This window comes from Marmota marmota, unplaced genomic scaffold (genome assembly GCF_001458135.2).
Source record: "Marmota marmota marmota unplaced genomic scaffold, marMar, whole genome shotgun sequence".
In the NCBI taxonomy this organism is placed as follows: Eukaryota; Metazoa; Chordata; class Mammalia; order Rodentia; family Sciuridae; genus Marmota; species Marmota marmota.
In genome coordinates, this window is record NW_026000241.1 from 19,639,625 (window position 1) to 19,654,744 (window position 15,120).

Below are 15,120 nucleotides of genomic sequence, written 5' to 3' on the forward strand. Positions count from 1 at the left end.
CCCTAGTACCAACAAAAAAAAAAAAAAAAAAGAAGAAGAAAAAGAAAAAAGAAAGAAAAGAAATACAATCTAGCTCAGAGAGATGGCACACTCCTGTAATCCTAGCTACTGGAGAGGTTGAGGCAGGAGGATCACGAGATTGAGGCCAGAGTGGACAACTTAGTGAGACCCTGTCTCAAAATAAAAAATAAAAAGGGATAGGAATGTAGCTCTGTAGTAGAGCACTTGCCCGGCATGCACAAGGCCCTGGGTTCAATCACCAGTACAAGGAGAAGAAGAAAAATAATGATTTAAACTGGGGGCTAAGGATGTGGCTTACTGATAAAACACTTGCCTAACATAAGACCCTGGGTTTGGAGGGCCTGGGTTGTGGCTCAGTGGTAAAGCACTTGCCTACCATGCATGAGGTACTGAGTTCAATCTCTGGCACCACATAAAACAAACAAACAAATAAATAAATAAATAAACAAAAACAAGGTCCTGTGTTTGATCTCCAGCAAGGCAAAATAATAATAATAATAATAATAGGCAAAATTTAAAAAATTTATTAGCACCAATGTTAGGGAAAGAATGGTAAAACTTACACTTATATTCTATTGGTGGAAGCAAAACTGGAACAAACAGAAATTTGTTTTGGAAGACAAATTTTGCAAAGTTTACCAAATGTTAAAATATACATATCCTTCTAACTTGGCACTCTACTTCCCTGAAATAATAACAGCAAACTTAGAAGCAACCTAAATGCTAGTCGATAAGTTCCAGTACATCTAAACCACAGAATCTATATAACCTTCAAGAGAATAAGGCAAACAACACATATAACATATATATAAAACATACAACAACATAGAAAGATGTCAAAAACTACATTTCCCAGCCTCCCTTGCAGTTAGAATGGGACCATATGACTAGTTGTAGCCAATGAAATGTGGATAGCAACAACTACTAAATATTTCTTCAGGCCTGGTCCCTAGTAACTCCCAGGTGATCCTGCATCCCCCCTTTTATCTCTTTTACACAACAAGAAGGAAAAGACCTCAGGATGTTTGCATATATTTTTATTGGCAAGACTAGAGAAAAAGCCTCTCATATATCACTGGTAGGAATGCAAAATGATACCTTAAAATACTAAATAGTTTACAGAAACATTAATTCTTTGAACTATTAACCCAGTTCTGTAGACTTTGAAAACATATCTCTGTACTTAGCAAAAAAGAAAAAAAAAAAAAAACTTCAGTTATCCATTTCAATGTAATATGTAACAGCAAATGATTGGACAACCCAAAAGTTGATGAATAGTAAGCTATTACAGTCTTGTTGTTAATAAATAACTTCAAAAAAGAAAATGCTAACTAAATTGTAGAGAGACTAGAAAACACCTTAACCAAACAGATATCACCAATAAAAGAGTAAGCAGACAGCATACATGTCTGAATGTGATATCCTAGGAAGGTTACTTCTACAGTGACCCAATCAAAAAAGCACATCCTGGAGGAAATTGTGAATTACAGGACAGAAACCCAAATTGAGGAATATTTATAAAGTAACTGGTCTAAATACCTTAAAATTTCACTGGCATACAAAGACAAAGGAAGGGTAAGGACCTGTTACAGATTAAAGAACACTAAAGAAACAGCACAACTAAATAGGAAATATAAGGCTGGGGTTGTAGCTCAGTGGTAGAGTGCTTGCCTAGCATGTGTGAGCCCAGGGTTTGATCCTCAGCACCACGTACAAATAAATAAATAAAATTAAGTTATTGTATCCATCTACAACTACAAAAAAAAAATTAAATAGGAAATATAATTCTGGACTGAGTCCCATACCAAGGAAGAAAATGTGACAGAAAGGACAAGATTGGGACAACTGTCAAAATTAGAATATGGATGGTAGATTGAACAAAGGTACCTAAATTAAAGTTCCTGAATTTAATTACTGTGAATATACACATTAAATTTTTGTCCTTAGGAAATATAATGAAGCATTATGGGTAAAAAGTCAAGATATCTCCAATCTACTTTAAATGGTTCTGAAGGAAAAATAATTACACACACAATGCAGCTGGACAGAGTGATAAAGTTAGCAGGACATAATCAATTTTAAAAATTGGTAAATCTGGGTGAGAACATAAAAGTATCTAGTACTACTTTTGCAACTTCTTTACAGGTTTTAAATTGCTTACAAGTATAATCTAGGCTTAGCTGTTTCCCCTTATTCTTGGGGGGCCACATTCTGGGACCCCTTTCCCATGCATGTCTGAAACTGCTAAACCCTATATATATTATGTTTTAATACCAAACCATAAAAAAAATCTGTTTTCTGGTATACATGCATATAATAAAGTTTAATTTATAAATTAGGCACAGTAACATTAACCATAATGAAACATAAAATAGAAGAATTATAACAATATACTGTAATAGAAGTAATGATAATGTGGTCTCTCACACTCAAAATAGTTTCCTGAACTGAACTCATCCTTGTGCTGATGTGAGGTGGTACCATGCTGATGTGATGAGAAGTGAGGCAGATGACAGAGGTTTTGTGATGTGACACCACACGAAAGCCATGTGAGCACAAGCACTGTACTAAGGTGGCATACATCTGCTAAGCAGGACAGCTTCTAAGTGACTGCTGGCAGGTAGGGTATACAGTGTGGATATGCTAGAAAAGGAATGATTAGGGCTGGGGATGTGGCTCAAGTGGTAGCATGCTTGCCCGGCATGCGTGCGGCCCAGGTTCGATCCTCAGCACCACATACAAACAAAGATGTTGTGTCCACCGAAAACTAAAAAAATAAATATTAAAATTCTCTCTCTCTCTCTCTCTTAAAAAAAAAAAGTTTAAAGTTTTTTTTAAAAAAATAAAAAGAAAAGAAAAGGAATGATTCATGTCCCAGGAGTAATGGAGCTGGATGGTGACAGATTTTATAACACTACTCAAAACTTATTCACTATTTATTTCTGGAATTTTCCACTTAATATTTTCAGACTGTGTCAGGCACAGTGGGTCATGCTTGTAATCCCAGAGGCTTGGGAGGCTGAGACAAAAGAATCGTGAGTTCAAGATCAGTGTCAGCAACTTAGCAGGGTCCTAAGCAACTCAGCAAGACCTTATCTATAAATAAAATATAAAAAAGGGCTGGAGATACAGCTCAATGGTTAAGCACCCCTGGGTTCAATCCCTGGTACCAAAATATATGTGTGTGTGTGTGTGTGTGTGTGTATTTTTTTTTTTTACTATGGTTGACAGCAGGTAACTAAAACCATAGAAACCACGAATAAAGGGGACTGCTGTGTATCAAATATAGGTAAGAGAGACACAGCAGACACTATGTACTGTTGTAAAAGAGTCTTGTTTTCCCAACTCCCATTTAAAAAAAGAAAAAGAAAGAAAGAAAGAAAAAGAAGATTAAAATTGGACCTGACCAAGTGTCTACATACAAGTACCAATTTATAAGAAATATAGAGGGCTGGGATTGTGGCTCAGTGTTAGAGTGCTCGTCTGGCATGTGTGAGGCCCTGGGTTTGATCCTTAGCACCACATAAAAATAAATAAATAAATAAAGGCATTGTGTCCAATTACACCTAAAAAATAAATATTAAAAAAAAAAAAAGAAATACAGAACATAGTGGATCATGGAGATACAATCAATACACTCTACACAGTAAGAATCTCTATAGGAGAAATAATTCAGTTGTTTCAATAGCAAGGCGGAAAAAAAGATAGAGAAGAAACTATAGATTAAGAGAGACTTAAAAGATAACAAAGTGGCCAGGCATGGTGGCTCAAACTCAGTACCACACACACACACACACACACAAAAAAAAAAAAAAAAAAAAAACAGAATGAATTTGCTACAGTACAGATGAACCTTGAAGACATTATACTCAGTAAAATAAGTCAATCACAAAAGTGCAGATACAGCATGATTCCACTTACATGAGATAGCCAGAGTAATCAAATGCATAAAGCAAATGCATAAAGAAAGAAAGAAGGTGGCTGCCAGGGGATGGGTGGGGAGGAGGAAGGCGGGAGGTATTTATTAACAGGGACAGAGTTTCTGTTTGGAAGGATGAGGAAGTTCTAGATACAAATGACAGTAACAGTTGCACAATGATGTGAACATACTTTAGGTCACTGGACTGTTTATTTAAAGGTGGCTAGAATGGTAAATTTCATATTATATGTATTTTACCATAATCAAGATTTTAAAACTAGAATCTATCACAACATGTGGACCTTATTTGGATCCTGATTCAAACAAATGAATAGTAAATTATTGATGATGTTTTTTGGTGATATGGACACTGAATAGTTGATGGTGAGATTAAGTAACTATTGTTAAAATTCTTTTAGGTGTAATAGTGTAGTGGCTATGTTAAAAAAAAAAAAAAGAGTCCTTATTTTTTAGAGGTATATACTGAAATATTATACATGAAGTGACACAGCATCTGGAATTTGCTTCAAAATAACCTGAGAGAGGGCTGGGGTTGTGGCTCAGGGGTAGAGCACTTGCCTAGCACATGCAAGGCCCTGGGTTTGATCCTCAGCACCACATAAAAGTAAACAATAAAGGTATTGTGCCCTACTACAACTAAAAAATAAATATTAAAACAAATAACTAAATAGCCTGAGAGAAGAGAAGTAGATAAACTCCAAATGGCCATGAGTTGATAGCTATGAAGCTGGATCATGGTTACCAGGGATTCATTGTACTCTTCTATTTTTTTACAGGTATCAAAAAAATTTTTTTTCAATTTTTCTATAATAAAAGGGGTTACTTAAGGGGGGGGAGTATTTTATAGAAAAAAGAGATTTATGAACAAAACATGACTTAAAGAAAACAAACCTCTCTTTGAAAGAGCTTCCATTCTGCAGGATCTCTGAAGAGCCGTTAACCATTAACATGCTCAGTGACTCTGCAGAGGGAGACACAGCACTCAGCCCACTCCGAGACTTATTTAAGGAGCACTGTACAGAGATACAATACTCTTTTTTATCTATGGTATGGTCCAGACTTCTTTACCCTTTTTGTAAGGCACAGTTCTAGGTTCAGGGTCCTCAGTCCATTTTGGGAACTCCTCTCTTGGCCATTCCTCTCATGTACTGGAGTAACACTGCCCAATGAAGGCGAAGAGCAAATGTCTGGGCCCTCCAGAGAAATCTGAGCTATCTATGGGGTGGTTTTCTTTCCTTCTTCATTTTTTAAAAATATTTTTTAAATTTTTTTTTTAGTTGTAGATGAACATAATACCTTTATTTTATTTATTATATGTGGTGCTGAGGCTGGAACCCAGGGCCTCACACGCGCTAGGCGAGAGCTCTACTGCTGAACCACAACCCCAGCCCTCCTTCTTCATTCTTCTTTCTTATGTTTTCTGAACATCCTATAAGAAGCATAGCTTGGGAGGCTGGGGTTATGGCTCAGTGGTAGAGTGCTTGCCTCACACATGTGAGGCGCTGGGTTCAATCCTCAGCACCACATAAAAATAAATAAAATAAATAAAGATATTGTATCCATATTAAAAAATCTTAAAGAAAAAAAAGAAGAAGAAGCATAGCTTGTTTTATAGTCAGAAATTTTCAAAATGTTCTTAGTCATGTTTATTATACTCTTCACCCTACCTCTGTAACAGTTGGAAGATGGCCATCATCCAAGTTATCTTAGTAATGGAAGTTGTTACTGAGTTGCCCTAGGACCTATTTTTATCTTTCCAAAAGCCTTGGGGAATCTGTAATCAAGCAGGGCTGATACAGCAGTCTATCAGCTCTTTTACCAAGTTGAAGGCTTATCTAGGTAACTGTTAACTTCTCCCATATACTCATTAATATTTAAGCTCAAAAGTTCCTCAAAGGCAGCTCAAGACACTCAGAAGGCATGTGGACAGAGGGTAGACATCTGAGAAGACAGATCCACAAGGGGGATGGTCCCAGTTAACACCAGGATGCAACCCACCACCAACCTGCTATGGAAAGGTAGAAATCTTTGAAGTCCTTGATCTCCCGGGAGCCCTCGCAGGCTGCGAGGCATTCATAAAAAGCTTTGAAGAAATCAGGAAGGGCCAGCTCCATGTCTGTGATGGACGTCCTCCAGTTCTCACCATTGTAGGCCCGCACAGCTCGGATGAACAGACTCTGAAAAGCAAGAAAAGCCATGAAGTTTGCTCCCAGGCAGGAAGGGAGAGAGGCATGACCCCTCCAAAAGAATGGTGACCATCACCAAGCTCTGCTCTCATTAGTCCTAAAGAAGCCACCCCATCCTTAACAATGATTGGATTTATAAACCAATCGGTAACTCGCTTTATATCTAGATTTCCCTACACTGTTTGTTATAGGTACACTTCTCATACAGTTTAATTCAAAAAGAAACAGGTGTTTGATAATAAAATCAAATTCAAATCAAAGGGTAAGGTAGTGAATGCCTGCAATCCCCAGCAGCTCAGGAGGCTGAGGCAGGAGGATCACAAGTTCGAAGCTAGCCTCAGCAACTTAGTGAGGCTCTAAGCAACTCAGTGACACCTGTCTCTAAATAAAATTTTTAAAAAGGGGTGGTTATGTGTCTCAGTGGTTAAGTGCCCCTGGGTTCAATTCCCTGTACAAAAAAAAAAAAAAACAAGGGGAAAAGTGACAAATCAGATCTGCAGTTGCCAGGAGTCTGGGGCTGGAGAAACAGCAGGGAGCTTGTTAGGGTGATGGCAATATTCCACATTATGATCACAGTGGTAGTTATAAGACTGCATATATTTGTCAAAACTCATTGAATTATATACTCATTGAATTGTAAAATTCAAAACTCATTGAATTAGTAAATATATTGTAAATAAATGAAACCTCAATAAAGCTGAGTTGAGAAACTGAAAGGAGAAAATACAAGTTTGAGAGCAGGTGCCTGATACCCTGTTCCTCCAACAATAAAGAAGGCAGGAGCAGTGTGCATCAGCACCAGCTATTGGGAAGATAACCAGGTGCCCGAGAGTGGAGACTTGACTGACTTTCTGCTGATTGATGATTGGACCAAATAAAAATAAATAAATAAATAATTAGGACTGAGAAAGCAGCTTGGTCTCCAAGAAATAAGTAGAGATCCTGGATAGAAATGAAAGCCTGCTGACTTGGAGAAGCCAAGACAGGCCTTGCAGCAAGCCTGGGATGCTCCACGTGGACTTTATTTTCAGCAGCTCCTGGATGGGGACCTATGAAAGCCACTTTTGACTTGCACTTTTCCCCAACCTTCAGGCCTCAAGCAGAAAGGATGGATCTCCTGGAGCCCGCTAGGCAGGCAGAATTCCCTGGAAATGAGACAAGCAGAGAACTGCCTAAGAACAGAGAACAGGAGCCTTCTGAAGACTGGGTAAATGAGCAGCAACTCCAGGCAGTAGCTTTCCAGAAGCAGCGTGGCAGCAGCAGCAGCAAGAAGGAAAGCCAGTAGTCAGGAAGATCCTGAGCATGCAGGAGGCAGCCCAGCCACAGCCAGCAGGGCTCCAACCAGGGACCAAAAGAACCAGCTGACTTCCAGGTAAGCACTCTTCCATGGTGAGCTCAGCTCTGCACCCCAAATCCAGTGAACACAACAACGAGGAATGCATGAAGGCACATGGCCTTCTTAAGGAAGAATAGGAAAGGGGCAAGCAGCAGACAAGAGGTTTCAACAACTTTTGGAAAGAAGAAAGGCAAATGATCATAGGGGAGGGTCTTGGGGGGGGGGGAAGTGAGCTACTTACCCTGTTGGCATTTGCAGGCACCAGAAACCAGGAAAGGCAGGGAAGACACAGAACTGCAAGCAGAGCTGAAAGCCTGTGCAGACTGCTGGAGCCTAGTTCCCTCCCAGGACCACATTCCCCCAAAGCCACTCTTCACTACAGACTAGTAGTTGATTCTAGAGACTCTGCCCAGAAAGGCTGAAGAGTCAGGGACCAGGCACAGCAGAGGTTGAGCTGAATGCATGGGACTAAAATTTCTGACTCAGCTGGGAGACCCCTGCTGCTATCCACAGACTGCCTCTCAGGGGCTGCAGACAAGCGTGGGCTCCCCACCAGCCCTGTAGAAAGCTGGCCAAGTCTTCCCTGGAAAACTAAAAGGTCCCCCATCAGTAAAAAGTGAGCTTGTAGTCTAATCATACTACTGGAAACCTGTGGCCGGCTCCTCCTTTCAATACATCCCTGTTTTCAACCTTGTCCTAACCTTCCCTGGTGCTCTGGCTGATGATACCTAAGTGACAGACCCTGGCCATAATTAGTGCTCAAAAGAGATTCTTATTATTGTTATGATTAATTATCATCAGAACTTTTTGCAGATGCATAGATTTAAGTATCCCCTCATTTGTCAACTCCTCTTTACTTTAATTTTCACCTTAATACATATGGTGTGTGTGTGTAAAATATGTCTCCTAGTTTCATCAAAATGTGAGGTGTATTTTTCTTTTCTTTCTTTTTTTTTTTTTTTGGTACTGGGGCTTGAACTCAGGGGCACTTAGCCATCCCCAGCCCTTTTTGTATGTTATTTAGAGACAGGGTCCCACTGAGTTGGTTAGGGCCTCACTAAATTGCTGAGGCTGGCTTTGAACACATGATCCTCCTGCCTCAGCCTCCAGAGCTGCTGGGATTACAGAAATGTACCACCATACCTGGCTGCAGCTCTCTTCTTGAGGTGTATGTTTCTATTCTGGCTGTTCCTGGTCATTTGGTGGTGATTTCCAAAATACGTCTTTACTATCTTAAAACTGAATGATCAAATGATCAAATTTCAAAAATGAATAATTTAAAGGAAAGATAGCTTTAAAATCAGGTAAAGTAAAAACTCATTTTAAATGGATCAATTTTCAGCTAGAAAGCCAAAATTTCTATTATCATAATGTTCATCAAATGTCACCCGAAAAATCACTAGAGCCAGGCATGGTGGCACATGCCTATAATCCAGCAGCTCTGGAGGCTGAAGCAGAAGGATTTTTGTGTGTGTCTGTGTAGTGTTGGGGACTGAACCCAGGGCCTTATGCATGAGAGACGAGCACTCTGCCAACTGAGCTATATCCCCAGCCCCGTGAAGTATAGGATGGTAAATCCAAAGCCAGCCTCAGCAACTTAGTGAGGACCTAAGCAATGAAGTGAGACCCTGTCTCAAAATAAAAAATAAAAAAGTGTTGGGGATGTATCTTAGTGGTTAAGCACCCCTGGGTTCAATTCCTGGTACCAAAAAAAGGGGGGAAAAAAAACAACACTAGAAATTGCTTGGATGTCAACAGCTGTTTACTGAGATACACTTCTTAAACAATTCACATTGCACTAACCGCTACAAAAATCTGAATATACCTCATAGGACTTGGTTTCCAAGTCTTTGATATAGTCTTCGGCACCAGGCAGGCTCTTGTAATACGCCATGTTTCTCTTCATCATTTCGTCATCAGGATGCTTCAGGAGAAAGGTGTGAGCTGCTGCAATGGCCTTCGGGAGATTATTTGCCTAAGTACAAAGAAGAAAGATGAGGCTGCTGAATGTATGCATGCCGAGCAGGGAGTTTTGTAAAATAGGAACTTGTTTTCAGTAACAGTCCTTTAGTGACTTTGGTACTAAACAGTGTCTCCAGATAAGGGCTCAGTGACTTCCAGGGCCCCCCAGAATCTCATCCAGCCAATCTGGATAAGTGTTTGTCCCCCCCCCCCCCATTTGGATGGCCTTACAGTGCCTTTCCCATCTGCGCTGGGCCATCTCCACCCTGTCTGTGTCCCTGGAGGCTGGCCTGTGTGGGCTTTTCCAAGACTCCCTTCCTTGCCCTCTCACTTCCAAAGAGGCTCACCCATGAAGAGCCCAACAGGAGGCTCGGGCTGCAATGTCTCTTAACTGAAGGTTACATATTCTCTCAAGATGGCCCTCTCCATACAATCTTTCCTTTCAGGTTCCGGTAATTGCTCTCTCCCTTACCCCTTTGACTGAGGCTTGGGCATGCCCTACTAGTACTAGACCTGAGGACACAATGTCCCTTGTGGGTTCCCCACATGCCACACCCACCTTTGTAAGTAACCACTGTAGTAAACATCCTTCAAATTACTCAGTATGTCTGTACCACATCTTTTCCGCTGGAACCTTGAAAAATATATTAATGTTTTTCCCCACTTCACACAGAACCTTCTGCTTCTATTCTCAAGTGATCCCAAATACCTCCTCACTGACTCATCCAATCACTGGGGAAAAATCTGTAGAGACACTCCTATAGGCAGGAACCCTTTCTAGGAAGTGGATCTTTAACAATAAGCAATCCCTGCCTTTATAAACAATACACCTGAATAAGTTCTCCCTTTCTCTCAGCAACCTCAATTAAGAGCCTCTCTCTTGTGTTATTCCCACTTTTCACACCTTCCCATATTCTCAGCTAATGCGTCCATCTCCCCTCTCCCCTTCAATCCTTGGAGGACACAGTTGTGTGCCACTCACGTCTATATTCCTGGGCCCTGGTACAGTTCCTGGGACAAGGAAGGACATAGTAAGTATCCAGGATTTGAACATAATGACATTATGGCTATAGGACATTTTCATAAAATTAATTCATATGTTCCTTATTCTCTCTCTCTTGTTTTATTTTATTTATTTATTAAAAGTTTTATTTATTTATTTATTTACTTATTTATTTTTGGCACTGGGAATTGAACGCAAGGGTGCTTTACCCTTGAACTCCATCCCCAGCCCTTTTATAAATTTTTAAATTTTGAGACAGGGTCTTGCTAAGTTGCTGAGAGTCTCGCTAGTTGCTGAGGTTAGCCTCAAACTCACGTCTCCTGCCTGGGTCTCTCGAGTTGCTGGGTCTATAGGATGTGCCACTTTGCCCAGCTCTCTTCTCTTTGAAGCAGAGGCCAGCGGGTATAGCTCAGTGGAAGAGTGCTTGCCTGGCATGTGTAAGGCCCTGGGTTCAATCCCAGCATTGCAAAAAATAAACAAATGAAGCAGCAACCAGCTAGCTCTGAGTTTCCCTGACTCAGGACAGAGTAGGTGTCTGGTCAGAAGGCAGAAATAATCCATATGACAAGCAACTTGTGCAGTTCAGAGAATCTAGCAGGTTTGAAGAAAGGAGGAAATAGAGGAGGAAGCTTCAGAAAAAAGCTTGACTGACAGGGAGAAAAGAAAGAAAGGAAATCCCCAAGCTGGGAAAAAAAGTTTAGGAGCCAAAAGGTCCAGGGCACTGAAAATTCAGGGCTAGCACCCTGGTCAACGGTGGTGCCCAGAAAGGTACATAAGAACAGGTGTGCTGTGGAGGAATTTTAAGCAGGAAGGCAGTCAGGGAGGCAGATACCTCCCTGTGGGGATGCATGATGAACAACGAGGGGGCCCCCCACATTGTTGGAATCATGGCTCAACCTGGTAGGAGTCAGGGTTGTCACCATGCATGCAAGTAGAGTCTCTTTCAGCAAATCCAGAGTGACACTCAGAAGCAGAAATTGGAGGGTTAGATTTGGAGAAAGGAAATAAAGGATATCTGAGAATCATAGGGTGGCACACATCTGTACCATACTGCTCCCTAATTGGAGCCCAGTCATTTTTTTTAATGTTTTTTTTTTCTTTTTTAGTTGTAGGTGGACACAATACCTTTATTTTATTTATTAATATGTGGTGCTGAGGATCAAACCCAGGGCCTCACACTTGCTAGGTGAGCACTCTTACTGCTGAGCCACAACCCCAGTCCAGAGCCAAGTCATTTTTGAGATAAGGCCAGTTGCTGCGTTGGAGAAGCAGTGGCTGGAGACAATGACAGGCTCCCAAATGTCAATGCTGATATTTGGGGAATATCAGTGAATAGCAGCCTGTAGCTAATGGAAATGCTTGTGAAAGAGTGTCACAGACAGAAAGTTCTCTACCCTCTATACCCAGCCAGAAAAAAACCTAGTTCATCAGCCAGAAAGAAAGGAAGGGAGCTGAATGCAGCCTTTTAAAAGCATTTGCCAATGAAATTAGAGTCTCATTCTCCAAAGAGCCCTCAGAAAAGGGCATGGAGTGGGCTTTTTAAGGTTCCTGACCTAGGATCTGACTTTTGCAAAATGGAATCTCCTCCCGAAGAGAAAAGGGTAGTTTTATTTACATTGACTCAGGCTCTGCCAGCTGGGACATGAAGACACATCTTGGCAGCCATGGAGAGAACTTCCAGATAGTGACAGGGACCTAAAGTAGACTGGTCACATGAAACCGATGGTAGTTGGAGGGTAAACAGCATGGCCTTTTTCCTACAAAATCACACATCCAAGCCACATCACCTCATTCCAACAGCCTGAATCCATTAGCCTCACTTCCATGTTCAACTTGGGCATTTGTCCTTAATTGCCAAAACAGACCTATGAATCAGAACAGCACAGTTGCATTGACCCAAGTCTTCCCCAGCAGGCAGCACCATCTACTGCCAGCCTTCAGGTGACAGGTGGAGTGTGTGTGCTTGTCACCAATCTTTTTTTTCCCCAGCCATAAAGAGTTCAAGAATATGCTGGTTACAGTGGCACGTGCCTATTAATCCCAGCAGCTGGGGAGGCTGAGGCAGGAGGATTGCAAGTTTGAGACCAACTTCAGCAACTTATCGAGCCCCTAAAGTCTCAGTAAGACCTTGTCTTAAAATAAAACATAAAAAAGGGCTGGGGATGTGGCTCAATGGTTAAGCGACCCTGGGTTCAATCCCTGGTACAAAAATAAAAAATCAAAAGTTCAAGAATGTAAATATCGTTGAAGGAAAAAAATAATCAACATCTCTACCAAAAAAATCATTTTTTGAGTTATATCTTCAGTTGAAACAAATGGAGTAAACATTCATTTTTTTTTTTTAATGTTTATTTTTTAGTTCTCGGCGGACACAACATCTTTGTTTGTATGTGGTGCTGAGGATCGAACCCGGGCAGCACGCATGCCAGGCAGGCGCGCTACCGCTTGAGCCACATCCCCAGCCCCAAACATTCATGTTTATTAATAAAATTCTTAACTTTCTCTGATCAACAAGAAATCTTACAGTGCTAAGACACATAGTACTTAACTAACTTTTAAGTGATGGTTAAGGCAGGAGGATCTCAAGGGGTTTTGAAGAGATGTTACAAACCTCCTAAGCTCTGCAGGCTACCATGATGGAGAAAACCCATGCCTTACATTCATGTAACACTAAATGCTCTCTTCTGCTTCTCACTATCACTTCTTCAAGTTTATCTGTATATTAGTGGGTATGGTGACATAGGCCTGTAATCCCAGCAACTCAGGAGGCTGAGGCAGGAGGGTCACAAGTTCAAAGCCAGCTTCAGCAATTTAGTGAGGCCCCTAAGCAACTCAGTGTGACCCTGTCTCTAAATTAAATACAGAAAAGGGCTGGGATGTGGCTCAGTGGTTAAGTGTCCCTGGATTCAATCCCCAGTACAACTCCCCCCAAAGTTCATCTGTATAAGAAGTCATAGCGGGCTGGGGTTGTGGATCAATGGTAGAGTGTTCACCTAGCAGGCACGAGGCACTGGGTTCGGTCCTCAGCACCACATAAATGTAAAATAAAGATATTGTGTCCACCTAAAGCTTAAGAATAAATATTTAAAAAAAAAAAAAGAAGTCATAGTTTCTACTATTCTCCAGGTTAAAAAAAAAATGTTTTCACATCGATTGTGTGATTTAAATTTGGTTCAGACTGTATCTGCTAAAAAGCTATACAAAAAATAAGTAGAAAATCTTTTTTTAGCTTAAAAAAAGTCATGTGATGCCAGGCATGGTGAAGTACATATATAATTCCAGAGACTTGAGAGGTTAAGGCAGGAGGATCTCAAGTTCAGGGCCAGCCTCAACAAATTAGGAAGGCCCTGTCTCAAAATAAAAAAATAAAAAGGGCTGGGGATGTAGCTCAGTTGTTAAGCGCCCCTGGGTTCAATCCCTAGTACCAAAAAACAAAAAATAGTGTGAACCAGCTGTCACTTTCAACACTATGGAATTTTATTAAATTCATGCCCTCCCCTTCTATTTTAAAACTGTTTTTTATTTTCAGGAAAACATTCACAAAACTGATACTTTATATAAAACTACAACTAAGCTTTTTTTTGTGGGGGGAGCATTATGTTACTGCACATATGAATGCAACATATATGTGGCTCTGTCTCAGTGGAAATATAAAAAACAGAATTTATAATCCAAAGACTCAAAAACAAAGCAAAAAACACCTATACCTCTGGTGTCTGAGATATGCCCTGAAGCTGTTTTTATAGTCATTAGAATAAATGCGATATATCCCCCTAAAAATCTTTTTCAAGCAGAAAAAAAAAACGGGGTGCCCTCTTGGCCAAACCTTATGAGGTCCTACCAAGTTGCACTATCCAGTAACCTGAAATTCAGTCCATTCTTAAAACTTGGTGGGTCCCCAGAGTAAGGACTCAAAGGACAGAGAATTGCAATTTGTGGCTATTTTTAGCCAGCAATCACAGACCGAATTTAAGCAGCCATAAAAAGGAGGCAGTGAGCTGTGTTAAATTTTAGATGAGAGAGCAAGCCCAGGGGTCAGCCCTGATGAATCACCACGCAAACACCTCTAAGCAGAGATGTGTCCTCCCAGAGTCGTTGCCCCACCCTGGTCTCAATTCCTCCTATTTAAGAGACACTTGCTAGCTCCTCGAGTCACCTTCCGCTTTACTAGAGCAAGTTCTAACTCCATTTAAAAAAGTCCACTTAAATGGTATATACAGAAAAGTCTGTCCTCAAATAATAGGTAACATTCATCAGGCATTTTTGTTGGGTGCCAAACACTGTTCTACGTCTTTGGTACCCTCTACCTTAGAAAAACGCTTCAGGAAAGGTATTTTCATCTCCTTAAAAAGAAGGAAGGGCAGGATTTGGAGGCGACCCGTGGCACCACTGAGTGGGTGAGAGCGGGGTCAGGAACCCGCGGTGGAACGTGGCCCAGGGTGAGGGGCGGGGCGGACTTGCCTTGAAGTAGGCGAACTGCAGAAACTTGTAGGGTTCTCGGCGCTGGAAGTCCGCCAGTACTTCGCGGCTGGGCTGCGACTGGCGGAAGGCCGGCAGGCCTTGCTTGCAGCGCTTGAGGCAGTGCGCGCGGCGCAGCAGGCCCCCGAACAGGCGCAGCTCTGGGTAGCGGGCGAGGCCGGCGGCGGGCTCCGGCTGGGGCACCGAGCTGCAG

General features: G+C 41.3%; 1 protein-coding gene across 1 annotated transcript in view; it reads right to left on the reverse strand.

Moving 5' to 3' along the window:
* The window catches only part of LOC107145116 (cartilage associated protein), a 25,663-nt gene that overhangs the window by 6,416 nt on the left and 4,127 nt on the right, over nt 1-15,120 (reverse strand). The window contains exons 2-4 of the mRNA XM_048795375.1: nt 14,910-15,114; nt 9,309-9,458; nt 5,967-6,138 (exon numbers count right to left, since the gene is read on the reverse strand). Of these exons, the coding sequence (XP_048651332.1) occupies nt 5,967-6,138; nt 9,309-9,458; nt 14,910-15,114 (527 nt within the window). The remainder of the gene's footprint in view (nt 1-5,966; nt 6,139-9,308; nt 9,459-14,909; nt 15,115-15,120) is intronic.